The sequence below is a fragment of the Poecilia mexicana genome, unplaced genomic scaffold (genome assembly GCF_051168715.1).
Source record: "Poecilia mexicana isolate PSO_F unplaced genomic scaffold, ASM5116871v1 scaffold_15, whole genome shotgun sequence".
NCBI lineage: Eukaryota > Metazoa > Chordata > Actinopteri > Cyprinodontiformes > Poeciliidae > Poecilia > Poecilia mexicana.
This window is the reverse complement of record NW_028263384.1, coordinates 24,636,249-24,663,543: the sequence shown is the minus strand read 5'-3', so window position 1 is coordinate 24,663,543 and position 27,295 is coordinate 24,636,249. Positions and strand designations below refer to the sequence as shown.

Below are 27,295 nucleotides of genomic sequence, written 5' to 3'. Positions count from 1 at the left end.
AATAAATAAACAATGTTAAGCCTGGTGCAGGCACAAGTAAAGCCTGGTGACCCGCCAGGCTTATTATACACTGAGGGAAACTCTGCTTATTTCAGATTTGAACTCAGCCACTCTTTCTGCAAGGCAACAGGACTACAGAATAGAATAGAATAGAATAGAATAGAATAGAATAGAATAGAATAGAATAGAATAGAATTATCCTTTATTGTCCCACAATGGGGACATTTCTGTGCAACAACAACAAAGTGACAGGCAATAACCGCAAATAGACTCACACATAGATGGCCTATTCTATGTATATATAAAAACAGAATAAATAATAAAATACTGTGCAGTAACAGCAAAATGTCAACATAAATACCACATAGTTATAAAAAACATACTCCAGTCCAGAAAATGTGGTCATTAAAAAAGATGTTCAAAATGTGCATGTCTATTTGAGCATTAAAACACAAACCATTTACAACAAGTGACAATGAAAAACACTGCAATAGTAAAGTTGTATGGATGTAAATACTTATTAAGTTTTTTGGGAGCAGTGATGGCTATAGTCTAACAGCTGCGTGGAGGAAGGACCTGCGATAATGCTCCTTAGTGCATTTAGGATGCAGCAGTCTGTCTGAAGGAGATCTGCAGTTCAAATGCTCCACCATGCAGTTTCACCTTTCAAAATATAAAATATTTACATAGAAATATTTAGAAACTTTACATTTGTCATCTCTTGATCATCATTATCACTCCAGTGATAAAAAAAATACACAGTGATACTTTACGTTTTCACTGTTGCTGTGTAGTAATCTGCTATAAAGACAGAATACGTAAAGTTCAGTGCTCTGCCTATTTAAACTGTGACATACTGAATTTTCCCTCACAAAGGCTTCATCCATTTTGACTGGTATTGATTTCTAGAGGCACCAGACAGAGCAGACTCTTTTCAATAAGGATCAATACAAATGTCTACAAGTATCATCAAATCCCCGGCCCTTGTGAATCTTTCAGTACTGAATTTTTTAGTCATGCTCCAAGTATGTCACAAATGATCATGTAAGTGGCATAAATTTCTCTTCTAAATTTGTCCTCTAAAAATCGGAGGAATCAACAAATTCAACCTTCTGTTGCTAATCCTTCAACTTCCCATCGAGTGCATCTGCTCCGAACATGCAACCATGACAATAATGTGTCAGACATAATGTGCTCTGCTGAATGTTTGATGTTTCCCCCTCCAGGCAACAACAACATAATCTAAAGAGATGGAAATGAAAAAGTAAAGTGTATTTTAAAACCATCTTTGAAACCTGAAGGGACCTTTCCCCCCAAATGCGAACAAACCCACTCAGGCAGAAAAGAGGTTTAACAGCTCTCAAACAGCAGACAGGCGGGCTGATTGCAGAGAGGGAGGCAGAGTGTGTCTGCTTTTAGAGGCTCTGTTGGCTCGAGTGAAGCCAAACTGGACGCAAATCATCTGGAGCACCATCCAGAGGGGTGGGCATGTGGGTGGATGGGAAGGCAGAGCAGATAAAACGAATCCTAAAAAGCTCCTGGCAGCCGAATAAAAACAGCCCCAAAGGCTGTCTGTCATGGCACGGTGTTCAAGCGCTGGCCCCCTATTTCTGTTTTCTGACTTTGTTCGTGTCCTGGTTTCGCACGGCTTTCATCTCCCTGCTCGCCTGCTTCCATACGAGCCCGTGTAATCACGGCCGACACAAAGAGAAAGAGGAAGACCTGAATCTGCAAACGTTACACACGTAATCATTTCCTCTGGATTCGCTCTATCTTCCTGCTTATCTGCCTGTTTAATGAGCTTGTTTTTTTTCCCTGTCCTTTTTGGCTCTGTTGCTACAACCACTGCCATCATGCGACTTGAATTTACTGCTATCATTCACGCTACGCCATTAAGTCACCTCTCTTTTATCCTTGCTCCTCTGTCTACCCTAATTGTTGGCTTTATGACATCCCTCTGCAGTCTTTAACAGCATTTGGAGCGGGATCCATCTCCACAAAGTCAGTCTGCAGCAGCAGACTGAAGGAGTCGACGCCTTCTCTTAAAATCAATCAAGAAGCACATAAAACTTCATAGACCTCTGGAGAAGTGCATGATGGCTCCTATTTAACTTTTATATTAATGGAAGCATAGAGGAGGATGTGTAGATGCCTCTGTTATTGATTTGTAGCTGTGTTTGCATGAAATGGTGCTTCGGATAATAGCTTGTACCAGTATTTGTCAGGTTACACCCACAAATTCTGTGTTTTATTTGAATTCATTATGAGACTGAAAGTTCTGGCGGAGGAAAAGTGAGGTATGGATCAAAAAATGTTTGTATGGCACGCTTTTGTATTCAGGCCCCTTTACTCTAATGCTCCAAAAAAGTCACCTAATTATTAAACTATCTGAGGTGTTTATTAAATGCCTTATTAAATGTTTCTATGTTCTCTGGTCATAGAAACCAAAATTGCTCTTTTTGAGCAACATACACAGGATTAATTGGGGGAGAAATTAATCCTGTCCCTCTAAGCACACAAATGAAACAGAGTGGTGGCAGCATCATACCCGTGGGGATCCTTTACTTCAAGGAAGATGCTGATGGTGAGACGGATAGAGTGAATTATATGGCAGCTCCTCAGACTAGCAGCAGCAAACACCTGGTGGAGCTGCGCACCTGCTGAGGTTTCCATACAAACTACTTCCCAGTCAAACGCTTCTAAGATGACGCAATGAATTCAGAGTGTTGGAAAGAGCAGGAGCTTCTTAAAGAGACAGAGGCCCAATTTCAAGGCGTTAAATTGCTAAATCAAATTTCTTTTAAGTCTTGTTTTGCACAATAATTTCACAACAATTTAAGGTAACGTAGTTGCTTTACTGTGCTATAAAATGACAGTGTGTGGCTGGAAAATGCATGATATTGCCCCTTTAGGGGAGCTGAAACCCAGTGCATGCCACAATGTTCTTTTGTTTTTTTCATTGTTTTATATTTGTTAATCTAGCATATAAAATTCCAGTTAAGTACATTAAAGTTTATGGTCATAATGTGAAGATATTTGATAAATTAATTTTTTTTTTGCATGGCACTGTAATAAATCAAGGTATAAACCTGTTACAAAAAGTTTACATAAAGCAATTTTCGCCTTCTCTCTGCATTCACCTTCTAAATTCGGCTCTAACGCTGTGATTGCATCATCTCTCACCTGTCTTTCCTGTGTTCCTGAAATCAGCACAACAGCTGGCCTGTCAGAAAGTGTCATCTTTTGCAAAAGAAAACAGGGGAGAAAGTGGTTGCAGATGATCTTCAGTCGCACCCCCGTTGCTCTGCAATGAACTGCTCAACTCCAGATGGGGCTGACTCCTTCGCCTATTAAAGATTTATAGGCGAGTCTGCCATCGCGTCCCTGACCTTCAGTGCTGTAAGCAGGGGCCCGTGCTTTTAAAACGCCGGTAAGTGGGGACTCGAGAGGGCAGGAAGTTGACAAATGACTTTGCTGGATTCGCCAGTCGACAGTTGGCAGGCTGACAGAAGCTAGAATGCAATATCATTTGCAGTAATTTTAACTGACCTCACAATGTGACACGAGGCAGCGCGGCTCTGACAGCTGCTGCAGATGTCTTGCAGAGCAGAAAACTGACAGAAAAGCACAGAAAACAATTATTTCTTTTACACACACCATTTTTAGGTAACAAATAGTTCAGCCTCTCTTATATTCCACTGGATTTGACTCCATTATTCACTTTTGATATTTCTTTGCCTTTTCCAATCAGAATAAAGAGACAGCCTATTGTATTGTCATGTATAAATTTTAATCAAGTACTAAAACCCGTTTTGCTCTTTGACGTACTAAATTCAAGTGTTTTAAAGTAGGATAACACTCACAGACATGCACACGTTCATACACGGTGCCTTCCCCAGGGTTACACAACATGCAGCAGAAACAGGCTGGAATCAAACCGACAATTGTTTTATCAAGATATTTAATTGGGTGGAAGGTTAAGAGAAAGAGTCTTATGCTTGTTTGAGAAGCTCAACATTGTTTGTGGCATTTTTAACCTGTGTTTTCATGCCAAATCTGACCAAAATAAAACATAAAACGACTCAAACGGCAGCTGTAACAGCGTGTGTATCGCCTGTAAAAAAAACAGCAACAAAAAAAACAACATCTTAGCAAAAACAGTACTGTGATGTGTAAGATCAGTTCTGACAGGCAAGGCCTCCAGAGAGAGCAAGCTGCTGTATGCGAGAGGTGAAAATGGATAAAAAGTCTCTGCAGAACATTTGACTGATGTGCAGCGATTTACAGCACATTTGATATGGACCATTAGGGATGTCTCATGTGAGATGAGCTTTATGTAACCACAGCGTAAAAGGCAGGGGGAGGATTTACTGTAGGTGTTGTAAAAGAGGATCCAATCTCTTCTACTGACTGCAGCTCAGTCAGGAGGACAAAGAGCTCTGTGCCGCTTTTATGGCTTCAAGCTTCGCCTTCTCCTTGTTACCTGTTGATGCTGAAGTCCAGCTGCACACACCGTGAATTCGTTACACTTCCTACACACTGCAGGGGTTTAAACACCAAGTTTTTGACACACATTTCTGAGTTTGTTTTTATTTTATTTATTTCAAACAGACGATATAAAGTGAAAACATAAAAAATAAGATAAAGATGACCTGCAATTTTACACAAATTGTTCGAAAAGGAGCAGGTAGAAGATAAAAGATTTGATTTCTTGCCTCTCTCATACACATCAACATAAAATCATTTACGTCTCCCACACTGTAGTCCCACATTAAATGATGTTTAAACCTCCCATTCATTCACTGACTTGGTTTTTAGCCCTGATTTAAAGGAACTCAGTGTTTCAGCATTTTTTTTGCACTTTTCTAGAAGTTTATTCCAGATTTTTAAAAATGCCAAAATGTCTATAAAGTCCGTCCACAACTTCTTGCTTTCTTACCAAACTGCTCAGTCTTTTTCTCGTCTAACACTTTTCTCTCACAGGCATCTGGATTGTCCAGCTGACATTTCTCTTGATCCTGAAGGCGGAGGTTTTTTTTGTTTGTTTGTTTTGGTCAGCACCATGACCATCACCACAATGATCCTGGTGTTTCAGAGGTTTCCAGCTACAGACAGAAAACCTTTGTGGGTTTTCCTGAACATTCAAACACATTTTCTTTAATCTGAGGTTGACAGATTGGAGTTTCCTCCAGGTCTTGGAAATGCGTAAACCCAGCTCAATGACGTCTTCTACTGTTGTTTAAGCCGATAACAGTGATTTAAAAATAGAATGTTACAGCTGCTGTAAATCTACAGAGCTTCACTGAGCTTCGTGGACCTTCCCATTTTTCTGAGTGCTGGTCTGTCCAGTCAGTGCCGTCAAACAGAAACTGTTTCTATGCTGCTAAAGAGAAACTACCATCTGTGTTTTATCAGTTTATTGACCTTCGCCTCTTCAGTTCATCAGAGAGAAACTCCAAACCTAGCAGGAAGTGGCAGTGCAGTGAACTTGAACTAAATTCGGAACAGATACAATAGTTTAATGAGAACTACTAATAGCACACAGTTAAGTTCAACAAGTCTAAACATAAATCCAAATGAAACTAGTTAAATAGAAAGTTAATTGTGTATACTATGATTTCGACGTTTCTTTAGGTGCAACCAGAGAACGAGGACACTGTGCAACACATGCATCAGATGAGATGAGAATAAAACCCTGAAACCCACTCAGGCCCTTTAAACAGCACTTGTTCTGTTTGCTAAGTGTTGTGGACAGTGGCAGGATGTGGCTGCAGAGAGGTGGAAAGTCCAGGGTGAAAGCCAACAGGAGCCTGGGGGCGAGACGCGTCATGTGCTCATGCTCCAGTAAGCTCCAGTTCACCAGAGGTTAAGTGGGTTTTAGCATAACAGAAATATATGAACAAGCAGTGAAGGAGGGCAGCGCTATGTGACAGCCTCTCATGAATCCTGAATTCTCATTTTGATTTTGAAGCCTGCTCCCGGGCGAGGTTGGTTCCCTAAGACGCATGGAGCAAAAGCAAACTCTGGTTGCCGCTTCCGAGATGAGGCTGTGCACCGAGTAATCACTCGCCGAGACCCCGGGGGACCGCAGGCAGACTCTCTGACTTGTGAGTCCATTTTACCCCTGGATACATGGTTCATGCCACTGACCAGGAGCTCTGCTTCAGCGCCCACACTGCTCTCAGAGGAAGTGACCTCAATACATCCAATAACCCTGCTCAAGGAGCGCGGCTGCTGCAGAGGACCGGAGACTCACCGGCTTTCTTATCTTAGAGGAGAGGATGCTGCTCAGATGGAGCAAAATGTCAGGAGGACAAATGTTTGCAAGTTTACACACCCAGAAATACAATTTATGGCCACAAACATTTATCCAGTAATAAAGCTTAAAGTGTTAAATTCATCATTTGACACATGATGTCTCTGTTTCTTTTATTTGGATCCACATTAGTTGACGTTCCCTGCATGTACTTTTCCTGAGGTTCACACATTCAGCATAAACAGCTAAACATACAAAACATACACATACAATAAATTCAAAAATACAACTACAAAAATAGACAAATACAAACATAAAACAGAGGTCATAGGCCAGAAGAAATTAATAATACTAAAATGAAACGTGTAATATGTATAATATTGTGTTATATTGATTGTGTGTGTTTTTCCATATTGTCACCTTCCTAAAACAATTTGCCAGAAGTTATTTGTTTTTGCCTAAATCATTTTTGGCAATAAAAATGGCAAAAAAACAAAAAAACAAAAAAAAAACAATTTAAACCATTATTTTAGGAAGGTGAAGATATGGAAAAATAGTAAATATAACATTAAATAAGATTAAGATCATTCAGGATAGTTGTTTTTCTTGTAAACACCTTCTTGAAGCTGTTCAAAATTCACTCTCCTGATGTATCTCCAAAATATTTTTCGGTTGCTTCAGATAGAGTTTAAATACACAATAGCCTCTAGATTTATGGGTGAGCCAGAAGATCTGACCAAGATTTGGCAAGAAAACGATAAAAATAGGTCTCATTTATATAAACTGCACATATTTTTGGTTCCTCTGTGTTATTGTGGCTGTTAAGGTAGCACTCTGAGCTGCAGGAGCTGATCTGCACTGATTACCTGCGCCTCACCCGGTGTTTGCGTGATTGTGTGAGATCTGCTCTTTGGCCACTGTGACTGTTGTTTTCCACCGAGATGCTAATCATGCAGCATGTGCCGGAGGCATGATTAAATGTCACACACACCCCCCACCCCTTTTCTGCTCTCCCTCACTGTGAACAAACCTGGATCACACTCAGCCGGAGGAGGCCTGGAGTCTGCACACACAGCTCAGCAGAACAACAGCTCCACCTACAGGTTGAGCCATGAAAGATGCTTAGTGTGTACACCGCCGCATCATTCCTGCTCCATCTTCCATGGATAGTGTAAATTCTGGAGGTTATGTGAAAAAATGTAGGCAATTCAAGGCACTCCTAATACAATTGCATTACCAGAGCTTTAAAAAGCGTTCTCAGATTTCGTCCGAATATAACCAAAGTAATCAGTGTATTTTTATTCGGATTACATGCAAAAGACCAACAAAAATTTGTGCAGCATTTAGAAACAAAAAATACAGAAAAAATGTGTTGATTCTTTTAGGGGCTGTAAGTCTCCAACAGCTCTTTACAGACCGACATTCTTAAATGTTTGACTTTGAAAATTGTACCAAGACCAGATTAGATGGCGATCATCTGTGAACATCATTTTTCTGATATGGCCAAAGATTATTGAATGGATTTAAGTCTGGGCTTTGACTGGGCCGTTTTAACACATGAATGTGCTTTGATCTTAACCTATTGTAACTGAGGTTGAATGTTTAGGGCCGTTAAACCTCCAGCTCAATCTGAAGCCTTTTGTAACCTCTCAGGTTTTCTTCTAAAATTCACTTCTCCCTAAATACTCACAGCATTTTTGTCGTGAGATAAGCAGAAATGTTACATTTTGGCCAGGACTCAGTTTCTCTATGCTCCACAAATCTTGGACAAACCAAAACTGCAAAACAACCAGAAAGCAGACACATTGCTATTCATAAATTAAAATTTTATTTTTTAATGTTTCTATTTTATTAATGGCAAGGAAAATCTATGAAGTTTTGGTGACCAGAAATTATGTACCTTCAAAAGTGCAGTCACTGAGCAAGAACAGCAAAAATACATCTTTTTTAAATAAACTTTAAGTCAAATATATAAAATAGAAAGAGACCTTTTCCAATATCAACATATACAACATCAGCAACATAACGAGGAAACAGTTTTTTTTAACAGTATAAATGTCCAACTGTACATAACGAGGAAACAGCTATTTTGGTTTTTGCCCAACCAAACTCTCACTCTAGACATTCACACACTGTGTTGATCCAGGTGTTGGTTTGTCCTCTCAAGTTGTTCCTTCACTTCCCTTGCTTCAGGTCGATCATCTGGGTTCTCAGACAGCAAAGATTTGATAATTCGGGTCTAAAATCAAAAATAGGAACAATGAACCTTGATTAGCATGAGGCTCCATGAAACAATTTTTTAAGTAAGTGCATTTTGTGCATAAATTGACACAGACTTAGAAATATAATGATGTACCTTGAAGGGAAAAGCCTGAGAAAACTCTTTGGGAAGCTCATTGCTTCTTGTGTTGTCCCAAACCTAACAGTAACAAAGTTATGACATAATAAGAGTGAATTAGATCAGTTTGTTAAGAAAATAATTCTACATCCCATTTTACAGAAACAGTGAAAGCAAAAACACACAGATTTATTTAATTTTAAAATCAGTCTTTTTATGAAAGTCTAACCTTTGCTCTTTCGTGCCCAGTTGAGATTTTCCAAAGGAGTTCAAAAAAGATCAGACCCAGAGAAAACATGTCCACTTTACGATCATAGATTTTACTTGCCTGTTGGAACAAAAACGTTCATATTCCAATTATTCCTTGCCCTAATCTTTAGCTTGAATATTAGAATTTGTTTTGTTTTGTTTTTGCATAGCAGGTAATGTAATGAACATTTACGACCAGTTATGAACAGAGGAGTTTGCAGGTGTTCTAGGTCGTACTAGAACACCTTCTCTTTTTCGTCTGGACAAAAAAAAAAAGTGCCCGTTTGAAATCATTACAACTCAGAATTAACATATCAGCCCAATTTGGTATTCCCTCCACTGATTGCCCATTTCCTTTAGAATTGATTTTAAGATCTTGTTTTCAGTTTTTAAATGTCTAAGTGGTCTCACGTCTCTTTATTTTTTACTTTCCAATACAATAAAACCAATACTCATGTTAGCTTTAGCACACCCTCTTACTTACTTGTTCAGGAGCCATGTAGGTTTTGGTTCCTCGTTCTTCTGTTCTTTCAATCAAGATTTCAGTTCTGTCAATAGTGACGAGACCAAAGTCCCCAATCTTCACCTTCCCATTTTCTTTAAGCATTATGTTTGAAGGCTGAGAAGTGAAAAACAAATAAAGTGATTGAACTGTTCATCAAACTTCTTGGATCGAACTAATCCTTTATGAAAACTAAAATTACCAGTGATGGCATAGACTCACCTGCCAACATGGAAAAATAATATGTAATAAGATAATTTATATTGCTATAGTCACCCTGTGATTTGTCCTACAATTGTTGGGATCTGTGTTTTCTGTGTGGTTTTTTGGGTTTTTCTGTGTTAGTCCAGTTTCCCCTGTGAATCTGTCTTCCCTGTTTGCTCCCAGCTGTATCCAGTTCCCTGATTACCTTCCCTGTGTATTTAACCCCACCTGTTGTCTTTGTCTGTGTCGGATCCTCGTCGTGTATCACCCTCGTCTAACGTCTGTTTCCCTGTGGACTCTTTATCATTAAATTCATCATTTTCACCTTCATCCTGGCCTGCCTGCGTCTCATCTCACCTCACCAAACCCTGAATCATGACAACAATGTATTTATTTTTCATTTAACTTAACCAATTTTGCTTATTTTTTCTTCAAAGTCACTGAATTTTTGCTAATTCCCATTCTAATGATCAGAAGCAACCTCTCGCTAACTGCACTGGCTACCATTCGATGGGAGCATGTTCCTCCTGTCTGTACGTCGGCAATAAAATGGTTAAAAAACATTTAATATATGAACTGATTTTCCATAATTTAGCTCATTTATATAATGTACAGTGTTTTTTTTGTGACCAACTATGTGTGTGTCATGTGTTGCGTATGCTGAGGGGCGATCAGAAACAGCAGAGAACAGATTCGAGGGGAGGCAGGCAGTTTGCTTGCCTCATGGCAGGGGGCGCTCTCACATTGGTCTTATGACTCCACGTATGCAGAGTATGAGTATGACCCTCTTGAGATTCATAATCTTAGACCTATTACGCTTCCTTGAAGAAGTTAGGACAGATCTATGGGCTATAGAAAACTTGTTCATTACATTTTTTGCACAAAGTAATTATTAGATAATGAAATTTCAGTCTGGTCAGTTCTGCCTATTTTGAGTTCCTTTCATAATGAGCTGTTTTAGGGCCACTTGTCAGTTTAAATCCAAATAAGTTGCTGCTAATCTTGCACCTCAACTCAACATTTACATGTAAAAATGGCTGCAAACAGATGCACGATTATAGAACTGTACATCTTTGAAAAGCAGAAGTAGAGCCTCCTGCACAAGCAGCAGGTGGTTTCTGAACAACAAGTCAGCAACAAAATACTTGTCTTTTCCAGTAGCCATTGTACAGCACATACAGCGGTAAAACCAGCTGACCAAATGTGCTGGAGCTCATCTTTGCTTGCTGGGTGATGGGTGAAGCGCCACTGAGGTTGCTAGGTAACTGGCTGGGGTTTGCTGGGGTTGCTAGTTGAGGGACTTTGCTTGATGATTGTTGACTTAACATTCTGAAGGTGCTTGAAATGAATGGCTCATTTTCAAAACACCAAAAAAACATTAAGTTATTGCCAAGAAACATCTGGAAGTTTTTTTTAAGTACTTGGGCTGATTTTAGAAGTAGTAGAGATTCAAAGGGAAGTACAAAAATGAGCAAAATGTGAATTTTGCACGAAAGGTCACCTTTAAATGTTTGTGTAAAATAAGAAAAAAGATTTTGAAGTTTGCAGTTTGCTTCAAGCCATGTGCACATTTTTCATGAAAAAATTAAAGAAGTTTCCCAATGCAACTTTCAAGAGAGAAAATGTGGTAGAAGAGAAAAATGAATGTAGAATACAAGCAAGGGAGGATCCAAGGAAGGAAGTAGAAGGAAGGAAGACATTAGGAAGGTAGGATCCAACCGACCAACCAAACCAGCAGTGTCAAATCCCAAGTCTCACCTTTAGGTCTCTGTGAATTAAGTTGTTGGAGTGAATATATTCAACTCCACCGACTGTCTGCAATGCAATAGGAAGACTGTCTGCTCCTCTCTGGCTGTGTGGTAGATCCTCCTTATTCTTTTCATTAATCCATTCTCTGAGGGTTCCAAAGCTACATAATTCCATCTTAATGAAGAGGTACTTTTCACATGTGACACTTGCAAGTTAAAAAAAAAGGGAAATGTGATTTCTCTTACTCTATAAGGTGAATTCACTTATGTGAAACTAGAGGAGAAAACTCTTACTCTTTTAGTTTCTTTTGGACTTTCTCTTGTTGCACTTTTGAATCCTCCGTCCAACAGTTGTAGTATCTGACAATGTTTTCGTGTTGGAGGTTTGATAACGCCGTCACCTCTCGCAAAGCTTTTCTAAATAAAAATAATACAAATACAACCACCCTCAGTGAAACAGTTTAACTGTTTGACCTGAAATCTTTTACCAATGTTTCTGTTTTTGTGTCCAGAGCAGCACCACATACTCACTCTGTTCCAGGAACGATCTTCACTGCATAATGCAGACCCAACAGTTTTTTCTTCACCATAAAAACACAACCGAAACCTCCTCCACCAAGATATGTAAGGATCTCAAACTCTGATTCGAAGCTTTAGACATTAAACAGATTGCTTAGACACAAAAAAAAATGCATTGGCCTTTAATACTTATTACAGTTTATGCTTTTAGTGCAACAAAATGTTTTTCAATACCGTGACTGCACTGGTGGGTTTCCTGGGTTTGTGATTTCCTGGTTTTCCACATCATTCTGGTAAAAAAAACAACACCAATGTGTGTATTTTAAATATAGAAATGGATTAATACATCGTGAGTATTTGCGCTATATACAGAGAAATAGTACACTACAACTTCAGCCTTTAGTCGCAATGTCTGCTCATTGCATTGAAACTGCAACCATAGCAATAAGATCTTTTTCCTGGTAAGATTTTATTCCCTACAATAAATAAAATTCATATTACTAGTTTTCCAAATGGTAAACACAGAAAATGCATCAGCAGAACACTTGTAATTTCTGCTGCTCCAAATTAATGTAAGTGTGAAAAGCAACAATTATGATGTTGTTTTGAGGTGAGCCCTCTGAATGGGGCTGATGGCCTAATAATGCTCTACAACAGTACATAGAAGCTTCAAGGCAGATTTACAGGGTACAGTTAAAATTATATTAACTTTGTAGTGCGTTCATTTTATATAAACACTAATTTGTTTGTGCAGTAGGTTTCTATCATCCTAAAACTGTTTCAGCCATGAAGACTTTATACTAGTTTCTGTAAAATGCTTAAAGATCTGCAATGTTTTCAACTCTTACATTTACAGATAACATACGAGTGTCTACATAAGCATCAAACAATGCATTCATAGTTTAACACAAAAGCAAAACCTGATCCGAAGAAGCTGCAGGATCAGACGAGCCTGTCATCTCGCTCTGTGACGTCTCAGCAGAATCTCTTTAACAAAATATTAATAGAAATTATTGTTCTATAGTTAAGACTGTGTTCTACAAGCTGCTTTAATAGAAGTAGGTAAGAAGTGTGACCGTGCAGATTATTAACTAATCATTAACCTGCAGCAGACAGCGGTCACAACAATCTGAGTTTTAATCTCAGATGTTCCTAAAAGTAATTCAGGCTAAAGCAGCAGCAGCAGCTCCTGGAGTACAAATGTTTGTCATGTAAAGCAAATGAAAAACAAAACTATATTTTTCATTTCTAAACTAAATATTTTTTGTATTGAAACATATATTGGTACATAGAAGCTGCCAAAGCTCAGATTTCTTGATGTCATCCAAAAACAACAACCATGGACTTAAGTCTCAATGAATCAGCAGTGGGATATTCTTGAAGTGACATTGGATGCAGTTCATGTACCAGATGCTCTTAAGTGCACAAAACAGTGAAAATCTAAACAACCTACAGACATGACAGGGTGTCACCATGCCGAACAAAACAAGCTTTTATCCAATAGTGAAACTTTGCATTCATGTTTTACATGATGCAAACAAATATTTGTTCTTGAATCAGCAAAGCTCAGAGTAGTTACTGGCTTTTTTCTAAATGTGTGGCCTTTACTTGACAGTTTTAGAGAACAGGAAAGGAAGCAGAGGGAGAAGACTGCCAGTGAAAGGCCCAGGCTGAGAATCACACCTACAGTAAGTGTGCCCCTCTCTACATGGGGTGCCTGTGCTCCCCAATGGACCACAGAGTGACCTGGTAGTTATCAGGATTGGCAGTTTGCTACTGAAGTAAGATAATGACTGCTCATTCGTACTCCACATATCCCCACTAAAACAAAGCGCTTTATCTTTTTAAGATGACTTACTGTGACGTGGGTGATGGCTCATTTCCTCCAGATCCAGTTTTTCTGGACATCTAAAATTCACAAAAGTAGATTTTTTTTCTTATTACCTTAATCTTCACTATTTAGTTTTTCTTGGTAGGAATGTCTTTTCCCAGTAACTACAGTAACTTGCAACCTTAACATTGTTTCACTTTCATTTGATTATATTTCAATCACAACCTTCAATTTTTTTCTCTGTAATTTTACGTGATAGACCAACACAAAGTAGAGCATTATTATGATTCACAGCTGCGGTAAACCAACTTGTCGAGACACATTTTACTTCTTCAAAATAAAATTTTTTCATACCTAATTTTGAAATTCAAGGTTTTTACTCTGCCGTTTTTTCAGATATTTATACCTAGACACACTTAGTAATTCAGTCTCTAAAAGATGGCCTGGTTTTGCTTAACATGTAAATTAATGACTCTTAAGATATCATACAGATAGTGGAGTGCTGCTTTAACTATCACACCTTTAAACTATGATAAACAAACCTGGTTGTTGGGGGGGTTTGGGAAATCGGCAAATAATATTGAGTCACTTGAAGTCTTCTGCATATCATGTGATAATGACTCATTTGAGTCCCTGAGAAAGAAAACAAATAAGTACATCCATGTCAGTACAGACATAGTATTCAGTTCTACAACCTGTAGCCCATTTTTTTTTGTGCCTTACAATGAATCTGACTGTGATACTGCTGCTGCTCCATCTTCAGACACCTGAAACGCAAAGGAAGAGTGAAATATGTTCTAGTTTGCTGTAAGTTTGAATGTGATTCAGGAGATTCAGGAGAATCACATAACATTGTTCACCTGGCTGTCGGAGTCTGACTGTTGTATTCGAAACGGGCTGACAAGGGCAATTAATGGGTTATTGGGCCAAGGCAGGAATGTGCGATGACCTCGGTCAAGGGAAGGCGGATCCTGACGCCAAGTGGACACAGACTCCGTCGGCCGGTGATCTTCCGACCCTCCCGGTACACCCGCAAGGCAGATGTTGCTTGGTCTGGAGCGATCCTCCAAGTCTTCATATTTCTTGGACAACGTGCCAATTGATGCATTTAACGAGTTAACCGATTCCTCCAGCATAGCCAGCCGCCCGTCCTGATCGTTAGCAGCCCTCTCCAAATCGTGAATAACAGACCCAATCGAGGCAAGTTTAGTCTCTAGCGGTGTCACGGCTGCTGAAATCTCCTTCTTAACCACATTTGAAATAATGTTCTCCAACCTGTTGAGGAGATCAGTGCTTGGGTCGTTCAGTTGCATCTTGGTTAGCAGTACACTATTAACATCTGGTTCAGCAGGAGCCTTGTGGTCAGATTCGCTGCGAGTCGCCTCTCTGGAGAAGTTTTTCGCCATGTTTAACTCCGGTACTTACAAGTTGCGCATCAATGTATTTTCATTCACTATTAGCCTTGTCCGTTCCAGAAAAGTGTATAAGGCAGTGATGTTTATCCTGTGCCGAGGATTCGGGGCGTGTATCGAGTAATCCTGGAGGATTTTTATGAGGCGCCTACCGAGACTTGTGAGGATGGAGGCTGTGACGTTTGAAGTCTCATATTTGGGCCGTACCACGTGACTGATTCAGGAAATGGTTTGTCAGTTTGCTTGCCGATCGAAATAAATGGTAGCAAAACGCTGTTGCATCACCCGTCATATTTTCTTGATATAGCATTTTATTGCGTATGCAATTTATTTTGTGCGCCCTTTTTGCGATGGTCCCACCTTTCCCTCGTCTGGCAACATTTTAATCTCTCCAAATAGTTTCACACGGCAACAATAAGCTGTTACAATAAGCACCCAGCTAGAAGTATTTTATTTAAATTGTTAGTATTTGTTTAAAGTTACGGATAAAACACTGTTTTATTCATTTATTTAATATATTTTATTTGATTGTGATCTTTTAAAGCCGCTGCTGACGGGACCTGTTTAATTAGTAAACATCCTAATTAAATCCTAAATGTACATTTTTTCTCAACTGTATGCATTAAATAAAATTTAATAACATTGTCATTCTCTATAAATGAATGCTACAGCTTTAGATCTATGGTCTTTGATACAATTCAACCACTTCTAGGGGCCCTGTATGTCTGGAAGGCCTTACCAACAGCTACTGAGCTTTCTTTGCCTTGATATTACAGTCTTACTGTTATGTTCCGTGTTTCTGTATGTTTGTTTTTGAGTTTTCTGTGTTCAGTCCTGTTTTCCTGTGAGTCTCTGTCCTGTCCTCCCCGTTGATTGCTTCCCAGCTGTATCCAGTTCCCTTGATTACCCCGTCTGTATTTATACCCACCTGTTGTCTGTATTCCTCGTCGGGTCCTTGTCGTAGTCAGTCTCGTTCGTCGTAAGTCAGTCAAGTATGTCGTTTTTTGTAGCCTCGTTTAAGTCGTCACAGTAGAACTGGAAAGTCCTGTGGCGGCTTGGCTCTTATTAGTTTAAACCGTCACAGTAGAACTGGAAAGTCCTGTGGCGGCATGGCTCTTTTTCTGTCAGTCTTTGTTTAGTTGCTGCCAGTGCTGAGTTTTTGTCTCCACTCTGCCGTGTTGCATGTTTTTGGACTGTTTAGAGCTAAACTTGATTATTAAAGACGTCAACTTCACTACATCCTGGGTCCTGCGTTCAATCTCCCCACCACCACCAACACACATCGTGACACTTACAATAATAGTTCTCAGAGGTGCCAACATAAAAAAAAAAATCATAGCTAACTACTTTGAGCTTTATTGATCTCTAAAGCAGTCTGCAGCCAAGTTGTTGTACAGAATATGATTTGTGTACTAAGTCACTGTTAGTAGCGGAAGTAGCGTCGGTTGTAGCATTGATATAAGAAGAAGCTCTGTAGCGGTTTATCTATTTGTGCATGTCCAGCTGCTCCAGAGGGAATCTCTAAAAAAAATACATGCAGCATGGGGCAAATAAAGTTGCCAAAAAAGAAGACACAGTTCTGTTTCATGAGTGGAACAAAGCCATTGCCATGAAGAACCCATAATGGTTCTGGGTAAGAAATAAACTTATAGTATAATCACTCAGCATCAACATCAAAGCATGGTTTTTAATAAACTTTTTATTACATTTCAGTTCAAAAACATAAGATGGAAACAGATGTTTCCCATTTGTATTACATACAATATCAGCAGCGTAAATGAACAAACAATATTTTTGCTCCTAAATTCATGATAACATATGATGATGCATCAGATTTAAGCATAAATCAAAATGCTTTAAGGCACATAGCGGAGGTTTTGATGGCAGTAAATATTTATGAGCTCTTTAAAGATTCTTTATTTTATTGTGGGATTACTTTGCATTAAGTTTAAGGTCGTCCCTTTGTAGTTGTAAACAACAAATTTCGTACCCACATCCTATCAGATATTACAATATTTTTACTAACAGTCATATTCATGACTCATGAATGGTAAAATATCACATTTAGCAGTTAATACTTTCTCATGATTTAATATTATACCTTATGAATTGACTGTGGTTCTAAACCTTGTGTGGGTTTGCAGAGTTTTGTACTAAGCAACAAAACTCCAAATCACTGTAGATTTTGACTAAAATAATTAACAGAAGAAAATGGTTTATAAATGAAATTTAAAACAAAAAAAACTTAACAAAATCTAAAATTTCACTGCATGCATTTTTGTACATTGTTTAAAACCAAGAGCATCCTCTAAATCAGGGGTGTCAAACTCAATTTCACCGAGGGCCACTTCAGCATATTGGCCACCCTCAAAGGGCCACATTGACGGTACAAATCAGGAGTGCCCAGCTGCAGTCCTTCAGACTGCAACTTTTAGATGCATCCCTGCTAAAACACACCCCAGGCAAAAGGTTGACTTCCCTCATTAGCAGCAACTCAGTTCTGTAGAGCCTTATAATGAGACAATGATCCAGGTGTGTTAGAGAAGGAACACATCTAAAGTTGCAGATGGTAGCTCTGGAAAACTAGACTTGGGCACCCCTAGCATAAAATGTATGAAAATACAATGTTAAAAATAAATTGAACACCTCATATTGTTAAATAACGCTTTGGAGCTTCTGGTTAGGAAGCGCATTCGAAACCTTTGTTTGGAATGGCGCGTTAAATTCAAGTCTCCATTACAGACCAGAGAAAACTAAAGAGAATGCAACTTTGTGTTAATCCATTTGAGGAGCCGGTAGTTTATCTTGAGGAAATAAATGACAATGCAAAAGTTAATTAGATTGTAACATGCGCAGTGCGCTGCTCAACCACTGCGGAGGCAGTTACGTTACGCCACTGCGAAGAATTAAAAACCGCTGGGAGTAACTCATCCAGCGGATTTAACAAATGGAGCCTTCTGGGTTCACGTTACCCAGGAGAGCGGCGCTCTGGAGGAGCTGCAGACGTAACATCTGTCCGTTTCGGAGAAGCGGGAAAAAAAAAAAAAAATCCTTAAAGCGCACACCGGACCCCGCAGAGTAAAACACTCAGAGTTCAGTTGATCTGTTTGGATCAGACAAATCCAACTGACTGATGAATTAGCGCAGATTTTTCTGCAGATTTGAACTAGGAGGAAGTGCGTTCAGACCCCAGCGGGTGAAGTGATGCTAATTTAAGTGAAGTCGCTTAATTTAATTTATTAAAAGTTATTGGGGCCTCAGTCAGTGGTTTTTTTGTCACTACGGAGAAAAATGTAGATGCATTTATCTGCTTAATTTGTGATGGGATCAGGATTCACGGTGAATATTCACTAAACCGCATAAAATGCGGCTAAATAGCCGATGTTAATATGATTATAATTTCACGGATAAAAATAGTACAGCGCCAATTTTTTTTTTTTATGTTGTCGGTCAAGATAACGGATAACAAAAAAAGTCTAGCGCGACCTGCCGCCCTGACACCAACTCACACATCTTCATTCACAGTCTTACTTGTAAATCGATTTTTCTTTTCTTGGACGTTTTGATGTTAGCTTGTCGATGTCTCAGTTTTATTCGCTGGTAAAATCAATAAGCAGCTTAAGGTGACTCTGCTGCTCTCTAGTGGCGAGAAGCCGTAATGTTGGCTGGTAACAATCGGAATGCATTATGGGAGATGTAGTTTGTCGTCAATTCGTGCTCAAAACCTATTTTAAGTCAATCATGGACCTATAAAACGCTGGGGGGCCACATAAAATGACATGGCGGGCCACATGTGGCCCGCGGGCCTTGAGTTTGACACATGTGCTCTAAATGATTGCTTAACTTTCTGTGCATCAAAATGTGTCATGTTGCTGAAGTTAATTGAGTTTCAGAGGGGTAACAGTTCAATAAAAATGCAGCTTGCTTTCTGGCAACCCAACAAGCCTGCCTTTAGTTTTTCCTCCCAGTTCTCCCATAGATTTTATAAAGATGATCTATTTCTATAGAAGAATAAGGAAACCAACTCCTAAAATGACCCAAATCATGTTTTTTTAGAACAAGCATGATTATTTAAGTTGTAATTGTTGCAAGACTCATCTTAAATCATAATAAATCTTTTTTGCAATGCTAAAAATTCCTCCAGAGTGCTGCATGTTGACAACTTTCTCCACACATCATGTGAAAATAAAGCATCTCCTCCTGTACAACCAAACTCTCACTCTAGACATTCACACACTGTGTTGATCCAGGTGTTGGTTTGTTCTCTCCAGTTGTTCCTTCACTTGACTTGCTTCAGGTCGATCATCTGGCTTCTCAGACAGCAAAGATTTGATAATTCGGGACTAAAATCAAAAATAGGAACAATGAACCTTGATTAGCATGAGGCTCCACAGTTTTTGCATTTTGTGCATAAATCGGCAGACTTAAAAATATAATAAAGTACCTTGAAGGGAAAAGCCTGTGAAAACTCTTTGGGAAGCTCATTGCTTCTTGTGTTGTCCCAAATCTAATAGCAACAAAGTAGTTAAAAATTTGTTCAGACAATTCTACATCATATTTTAAAGAAAAACCGTAAAAGTGAAAATATGCAGTGATTTATTTAATTTTAAAATCTGTCTTTTTATAAATGACTAACCTTTCCTCTTTCGTGGCCAGTTGAGATTTTCCAAAGAAGTTCAAAAAAGATCAGACCCAGAGCAAACATGTCCACTTTACGATCATAGATTTTACTTGACTGTTAAAACAACACCAAAAATGTTAATTTTGTAATTATTATTTTTTCAGTTACAAGCATATATATTGGTTAACTGATTATAAATTACATTTTAACGTAAATTTAAACAAATAATAAAACCAATACTCATGTTAGCTTTAACATCATTTTACTTACTTGTTCAGGAGCCATGTAGGTTTTGGTTCCTACTCCTTCTGTTCTGTCAATCAAGATTTCACTAATGACGAGACCAAAGTCCCCAATTTTCACCTTCCCATTTTTTCCAAACATTATGTTTGAAGGCTGAGCAGCAACAAACAAAGACAGTGATAATATTGGTTATCAAACATCCTGGAACAAACAGGTAATCCTTTATGAGAACTAAAATACCAGCAAGTAAACCTCAAATAAACCACCACCAAACTACGCACAGTTTACCTCAAGCACTTTACACATTTTTCATGGAAAAAAAAAAAACTTTTTCCAGAACCAACTTTCAAGAGAGAAAATGTGGTAGGAAAAAAAATGAAGGTAGAACACAAGCATGGAAGGACACAATGAAGAAAGCACAATGAAGGAAGACAGTAGGAAGGTAGGATCCAACCGACCAACCAAACCAGCATTGTAAAATCCCGAGTCTCACCTTTAGGTCTCTGTGAATGAAGTTGTTGGAGTGAATATATTCGACTCCACTGACTATCTGGAGTGCAATAGGAAGACTGTCTGCTCCTCTCTGGCTGTGTGGTAGATCCTCCTTATTCTTTTCATTAATCCATTCTCGGAGGGTTCCAAAGCTACATAATTCCATCTTAATGAAGAGGCACTTTTCACATGTGACACTTGCAAGTAAAAAAAAAAAGGGAAATGTGATTTTTCTTAGTCTATAAGGTGAATTCACTTATGTGAAACTAGAGGAGAAAACTCTTACTCTTTTAGTTTCTTTTGGACTTTCTCTTGTTGCACTTTTGAATCCTCCATCCAACAGTTGTAGTATCTGACAATGTTTTCGTGTTGGAGATCTGATAACGCCGTCACCTCTCGCAAAGCTTTTCTAAATAAAAATAATACAAATGCAACCATCCTCAGTGAAACAGTTTAACTGTTTGACCTGAAATCTTTTACCAATGTTTCTGTTTTTGTGTCCAGAGCAGCACCACATACTCACTCTGTTCCAGGAACGATCTTCACTGCATAATCCAGATCCAACAGTTTTTCCTTCACCATAAAAACGCGACCAAACCCTCCTCCACCAAGATATTTAAGGATCTCAAACTCTGATGCAAAGCTTTAGACATTAAACAGATTGCTTAGACATCAAGAAATGCATTGGTCTTTAATACCCATTAAAGTTTATACTTTTAGTGCAATAAAATGTTTTTCAATACCGTGACTGCACTGGTGGGTTTCTTGGGTTTGTGATTTCCTGGTTTTCCACATCATTCTGAAAAAAGTTATAATGTGGGTATTTTAAATATAGAAATGCATTAATTGAGAACATTATGAGTATTTACACTATATGGAGAGAAATAGTAGCAATGTCTCCTCATTGATTTGATCTATATTAAATAGAAGAAAGAACTTCAAATATCGAATTACTAGTTTTTCTAAGTGGTTAACGCAGAAAATGCATCCCTAACCCTAACCCATATAATGATCTACAACAACACATAGAAGCTTAATACATACATAATAACTTAATGTATTATGTTTTTTTTCTGCCGATTTGAAGGGCAGAACTTCGACTCGGCAGGAAAATTAATATTTTTGATTGTTTATTCAATGTTGCATGACTCTGTGCTTCTGTGTTTAATTTTGTAAAGCACTTTGAAATGCCTTGCTGCTGAAATGTGCTATACAAATAAAATTTGACTTGATTTGATTTAGTGGGTTCATTTTATATAAATGCTAATTTGTTTTTGCAGAATACTTGGGATGATCAGGACCTGGATTTCTATCATCCTAAAACAGTTTCAGCCATGAAAACTTAATGCTAGTTTCTGTAAAATGCTTACAAAGTCTGCAATGTTTGCAAGTCTTACATTCATAGATAACATCTGAGTGTTAAGCATCAAACAATGCATTCATAGTTTAACATAAAAGCAAAACCTGGTCTGAAGAAGCTTGTGAAGAATTTGCAGGATCAGATGAGCCTGTCATCTCGTTCTGTGACGGCTCAGCAGAATCTCTTTAACAAAACATTAATAGAAATTATTCTTCTACAGCATTCCTGTTAAGATTCTATCTTCTACAAGTGTTTTTTTTAATGTAAGTAGATAAGAAGTATGATCATGAAGATTAATAAACAGCCATTAACCTGCATCAGACAGCAGTCATAACAATCTCAGTTTTGATTTCAGATACACTATATTGACATAAGTATTTGCTCACCAAATCATTTTTGTACTGAAACATATATTGGTACACAGAAGCTGCCAAATTTATTCTGCCAAGGCTCAGATTTCTTGATGTCATCCAAAAACAACAACCATGGACTTAAATCTCAATTAATCAGCAGTGGGATATTCTTGAAGGGACAGTGAATGCAGTTAATGTAGCAATGCTCTTAAATCCATAAAACAGTAAAAATCTAAACAACCTACAGACATGACAGGGTGTCACCATGCCTAACAAAACAAGCATTTATTCAATAGTAAAACTTTGCATTCATGTTTTACATAATGCAAACAAATATTTGTTCTTGAATTAGTAATGCTCAGAGTAGCTACTGCTTTCTTTCTAAATGTGTGGTATTGTGGCCTTTATTTGACAGTTTTAGAGGACAGGAAAAGAAGCAGAGGGAGAAGACTGGCAGTGAAAGACCCAGGCTGAGGCCCTACCTACAGTATCTCCCCAATGGAACAAAGAGTGATCTGGTAGCCATCAGAATGGACCGCTTGCTACTGAAGTAAAATAATGACTGTTCATTCGTACTCCACACATCCCCCACTAAAACAAAATAACATGCTTTGTCTTTTTAAGATGACTTACTGTGACATGGGTGACGGTGCATTTTCTCCAGATCCAGTTTCTCTGGACATCTAAAATTCACAACAGATCACATTTTTTTTTCTTACTGTTACCTTAAACTTCACCATTTAGTTTTCCTTGGCAGGAATGTCTTTTCCCAGTAAGTACGGTAATTTGCAACCTTAACATTACTTCACTTTTATTTAATGATATTTCGATCACGTGCTTCAATATTTTCTCTGTTATTTTATGTGATAGACCAAAACAAAGTAGAGCATTATTATGATTCACAGGTCAGGTACACCAACTTGTCAAGACAAGTTTTACTCCTTCAAAATAGGAACTATTTTTTCATACCTAATTTTGAAATTCAAGGTTTTTACTCTTCAGATATTTATACCCAGAGGTAAGGACACACTTAGCAATGCAGTCTAAAAAAGATGGCCTACATTAATTTACTATGTACATTAATTTACTATGCATTAATTTACTATGTAAATAGTAAATGTACATAGTAGTATGTAAATTATGTAAATTTACATAATTTACTATGTAAATTAATGCATAGTCTTAAGTTATTCAACAGAGAGTGGAACACTGCTTAAACTATCACACTTTTTAACTATGATAAACAAACCTGGGCATTGGAAGGGTTTGAGGAATAAGCAAATATTATTGAGTCACTTGAAGTTGTTTGAATGTTGTGTGATGATGACTCATGTGAGTCTCTGAAAAAGAAGACAAAGAGGTACATCTTCATGAGAACAGGCATGGTGCTCAGCTCTACAACCTGTTAGTCGTTTTTGCCAGGAAATGTCTTACAGTGCATCTGATTGTGATGATGATGATGATGCTGATGCTCCATCTTCAGATGATGTTGATCTGATAGACACCTGAAATGCAAAGGAAGAGTGAAAAATGTTTTAGTTTACTGTTGGCCTGAACTTGATTCAGGAGAAACGAGCACATCGTCCACCTTGCTGTCAAAGTCCGACTGCTCCTGAAGTACAAACCAGGCCAGCTTTGCTGCATTCTGTTTGGCTTCCATGGCGTTCTTACCCTCAGCAACAGGGTATATCTTTGCATCAATTTTTAATTTGTAGAAAAATCTGCATTAAAGAAAAAGAATCTTGGTATTTGCATGTTCACTTTAGTATTAGTCAATATTTCATGAGTATAGTCAAAACAGTTCCAGCTGAGAAGATCCTTACTGCGGATTATGAGGAGGTCCACTTCTTCCTTCTTCTATGTAAGTATGACAGCGGTTTGTCTTCTGACAGTAGTGGTTGATTATTCCAATGAAGTTTGTCATTTTGTTCTGCTGAGTATTATGACAGGTGATAAAACTGATACATTTCCTTAAAACCAATACAACTATTGACAGTCTTTAAGAGATCTGAATGTATGCAATCTGTGCTGTTTTTAATTCTCTCAGATAGTTTTGTATGGCAAAAAGGAGAAATCTTACTGTGTTCTCATCCTGGTCCTTCTGCAGACATTCCAGAGCTTTTTGGGCTGCAGCCTGCTTAGCCTGCTTCTTGTTGCTACCCTCACCACAGGGGTAGGCCTTGCCACCCAGGACTACTCTTTGAGTGAATCTGTAAGAAGTGTTAAATATATATTTTTAAAAGTTTCTCCAACCCAAAAACAAGTCCGAAATGATTTACCTACAGTTAATATAATATGTCAAATCGCTTAAACCAGCAGTATAACAATGTGTCTTCATTTTGTTTTTCTAAAGCCATTCAGAGGTTGACTCGCTGGTGTGTTTCCAGATCCCGAGGATAAAATGTTTAAGTGGAATATCTTTCCCCAAAATCTTGAGGACTATCAGGAGACCTTCTGGCAAAACTGAGGTGAGCTTTTATGGCAGTGGTTTTCATCTTGGCATTCTCTCATGCCATTCTTTCCTGGTCACTCTCTTAGGTTGAAGTTATGAACACTGACCTTATTTGAAGCAAGTAAGGCCTACTTCTTTCTGGCTTTTATGAATCTTTTTGTGTACTCCATCCTGTCAAGTAGGTCTTATTTAAATGTTTTCTTGACTGTGAACAGGTTTGGCAGTAATGAGATCTGGGTTTCAATAAAAGCATGGAGACTTGGATTTTATCTCTCTTTAATAACATGCACCTTTATTTATCCATCCATCCACCTATAGGATCTGGACCACTCAGGGGTCTACTGTCAACAAGCGAGAGGCGGGATACACCTTAGACAGGCTGCCAATTCATCTCAGAGCGCACTTTTATTTAAGCACTGTATTTTGTTTACTTGTGTGTGTTTTTTTTAAAGATATGTAAATTTGTTATATGGTCTGAAAAATGTAAGTGTGACAGACATACAAATAAATAGGAAATCAAGAAAGGAGAAAACACCTTTTCAAACCACTGTGATTTTTACACAGTAATTTTTATCCTCTAGGTGGCAATATGCATTAAACAATTCATAACACTGTGACATTAAAATGCATTAAATCTGCACTTCTTTCCCTTAAGATGAGAGCACAAATACTCAGTACCTCCACAAGCTCTACACTCTTTAAGTATCAGCCTGTAGAGGACTTTACAATTTGTTCTTCTGTGAAGCTGCTGGTTAAAGTTGAGCAAGTGCTTTGAATCTGCTGAAAGCTCTTTTATGTGAGCCTCTCGCATGGCTCTACAGGCTACACTTCACAACATATCTAGCAACTTGTACCAGAAAGGTCGCAAAACAGTGAATAAACTTTTCTTGTGTAATACCCTTTAGTCAAAACAAGCTGCGTATTTTACTTTATATAGCAGGATAAACATTTTAATGTCCGAATAAAATACTGCGCTTTGGAGGTGTGGCTTTAATCTGATGAATAGATTAAAGTTCATGTTTCTATAAAAAGATAAAACAACATTTATTTACTAAGTTAAAACTTACAAAATATGTTTTCAACTGGAGTTAAGCTACAGTAGACATAAAGAAATGACTTATAAGAGCATTTTTTGTTTTAAACGTAATCAAACTAATGACCCACTTTCGCACTTCAGGTCAGAATCATAAATGCTGATTCAATTGAAAAAAAAAAAGAAGAAGAAGAAGAAAAAAGAACACTCACACTTTCATATGATCAGGGCCTACTTCGCCAAGGTCCTCAAACTGTAAAGCCATTCTATGTTTCTGGGCATAGTCGTATAAATAAGCCACGGCGCTCCCAATATCCATTGCAATGACGTAGCAATTTATGAAAATCAAAAGAAACGATGTAAAGATCTTTAAGCTGCGTTCTCCGTTCGATCTCTCTCACAGTTTCTTAAAAGATCCGCCTCTATTCAGAAGTTTATATTCTTAAGTTTTGATTAAATGTTTCGTCAGTGGACTAAATGAATCGAAACTGAAACTAGGCAGTACAACTTCCGGGCAAATACACAAATGCTGAGTTTATTCGCTCAAGTTGGTTATTTAAAATAAATGTGCTGCTGTTACAGTCAAAGTATTTTTATTTTAATGTAGAATTTAAAAGGTGGAGGGTATTTTTCTCAGCAAATATGTGTCATGCAACTTAAAAAGCGTAATTAATTGAATTTCAGCAGGTTTAGCAAGAAAACTTGTTGAGAAAATAGTTTACATAATGTTGATGACAAATAACCTTTTTTTTTCCTTGAAAATGTGTGTTACATATTCATTCACAGCAACAAAATGCAGTACAGAAAAACTACTATATCCTATGACATGTTAAGAAGTTGTATCATATTATTTATTTACCCATAGAAATCTTCTATCTAAGACGGAGCCATAGAAGCTTATTTCAGCTACTGGCACTGTTAAATTCAAATTCCAGCCAATATGCAGGAATTTGTTTATTTATCTTGTTAATTCATTCATTCACTGTTAAATTTAAATTCTATTCAATTTATCACTGACTCACAACAAATGACATGAAGCAGAAATAAAAAACTATGCATTTACTTTATGGTATATATAAAAAGATAAAATCAATTCAATAAAATCAGACAGACAGATTTCAAGTCAATTACAAATATTCCAAATGGATCCTAGTTATCAAACAGTGCAGTCAGGTTCAAATTGGTAAAACGTTCTGCATCCAAAGAAACTCAAGAGATTGCACAAAACCACTGACTTCGCAGCAATCCCTCCTGCATGTAAAATCTATAGAATAAAAACCAGTATAAGCTGTTAGATGCAGCAATAGCTCTTTTAATTTGTCTGTCTAGAGAAGAGACAGACAGTAGTACTAAATCAAGTTTATCATCTAAGAGACAAAACTTTATTTCGAGCACCAGAGTAAAGGGGGATAAAAAGAAGTACACTGTCTTACGCTTAACAAGCTGTACATCTTTATATTCTACAACACACACGCCTTGACATAAAGTTTATTAACTATCAGAAATAATATAGACAAAGGTGATTCTCTGGAGAAGCTTCTAGAATAGCGGTTCTCAACGTGGGCGGTACCGCCCCCCAGGGGGCGTTCAGAGTACGGCAGGGGGCGCTGGCGGACATTTTTACAAAAGGGGGGCGCTGGGATGCCTTTGGGGGGCGTTTGGTCGAAGGTAAACTTTACACT

At 38.0% G+C, this 27,295-nt stretch overlaps 1 protein-coding gene across 1 annotated transcript; it reads right to left on the bottom strand.

Moving 5' to 3' along the window:
• Positions 1–8,061: 8,061 nt before the first annotated feature.
• LOC106933429 (uncharacterized) lies at positions 8,062–26,233 on the bottom strand. The gene is made up of 29 exons (XM_088013462.1): positions 25,826–26,233; positions 24,209–24,338; positions 23,952–24,061; positions 23,717–23,849; positions 23,563–23,633; positions 23,378–23,468; positions 22,762–22,811; positions 21,880–21,958; positions 21,159–21,214; positions 20,939–21,058; positions 20,702–20,824; positions 20,417–20,612; positions 19,951–20,076; positions 19,696–19,794; positions 19,504–19,566; positions 19,291–19,402; positions 14,508–15,067; positions 14,371–14,414; positions 14,190–14,280; positions 13,675–13,724; positions 12,737–12,803; positions 12,051–12,106; positions 11,829–11,948; positions 11,592–11,714; positions 11,308–11,503; positions 9,328–9,462; positions 8,824–8,922; positions 8,613–8,675; positions 8,062–8,495 (listed from the first exon to the last, which is right to left on the bottom strand). The coding sequence occupies exons 1-29, from the start codon at positions 25,930–25,932 to the stop codon at positions 8,382–8,384; spliced, it is 3,384 nt and encodes a 1,127-aa protein (XP_087869588.1). The 5' UTR covers positions 25,933–26,233; the 3' UTR covers positions 8,062–8,381.
• Between the last annotated feature and the right edge of the window lie 1,062 nt (positions 26,234–27,295).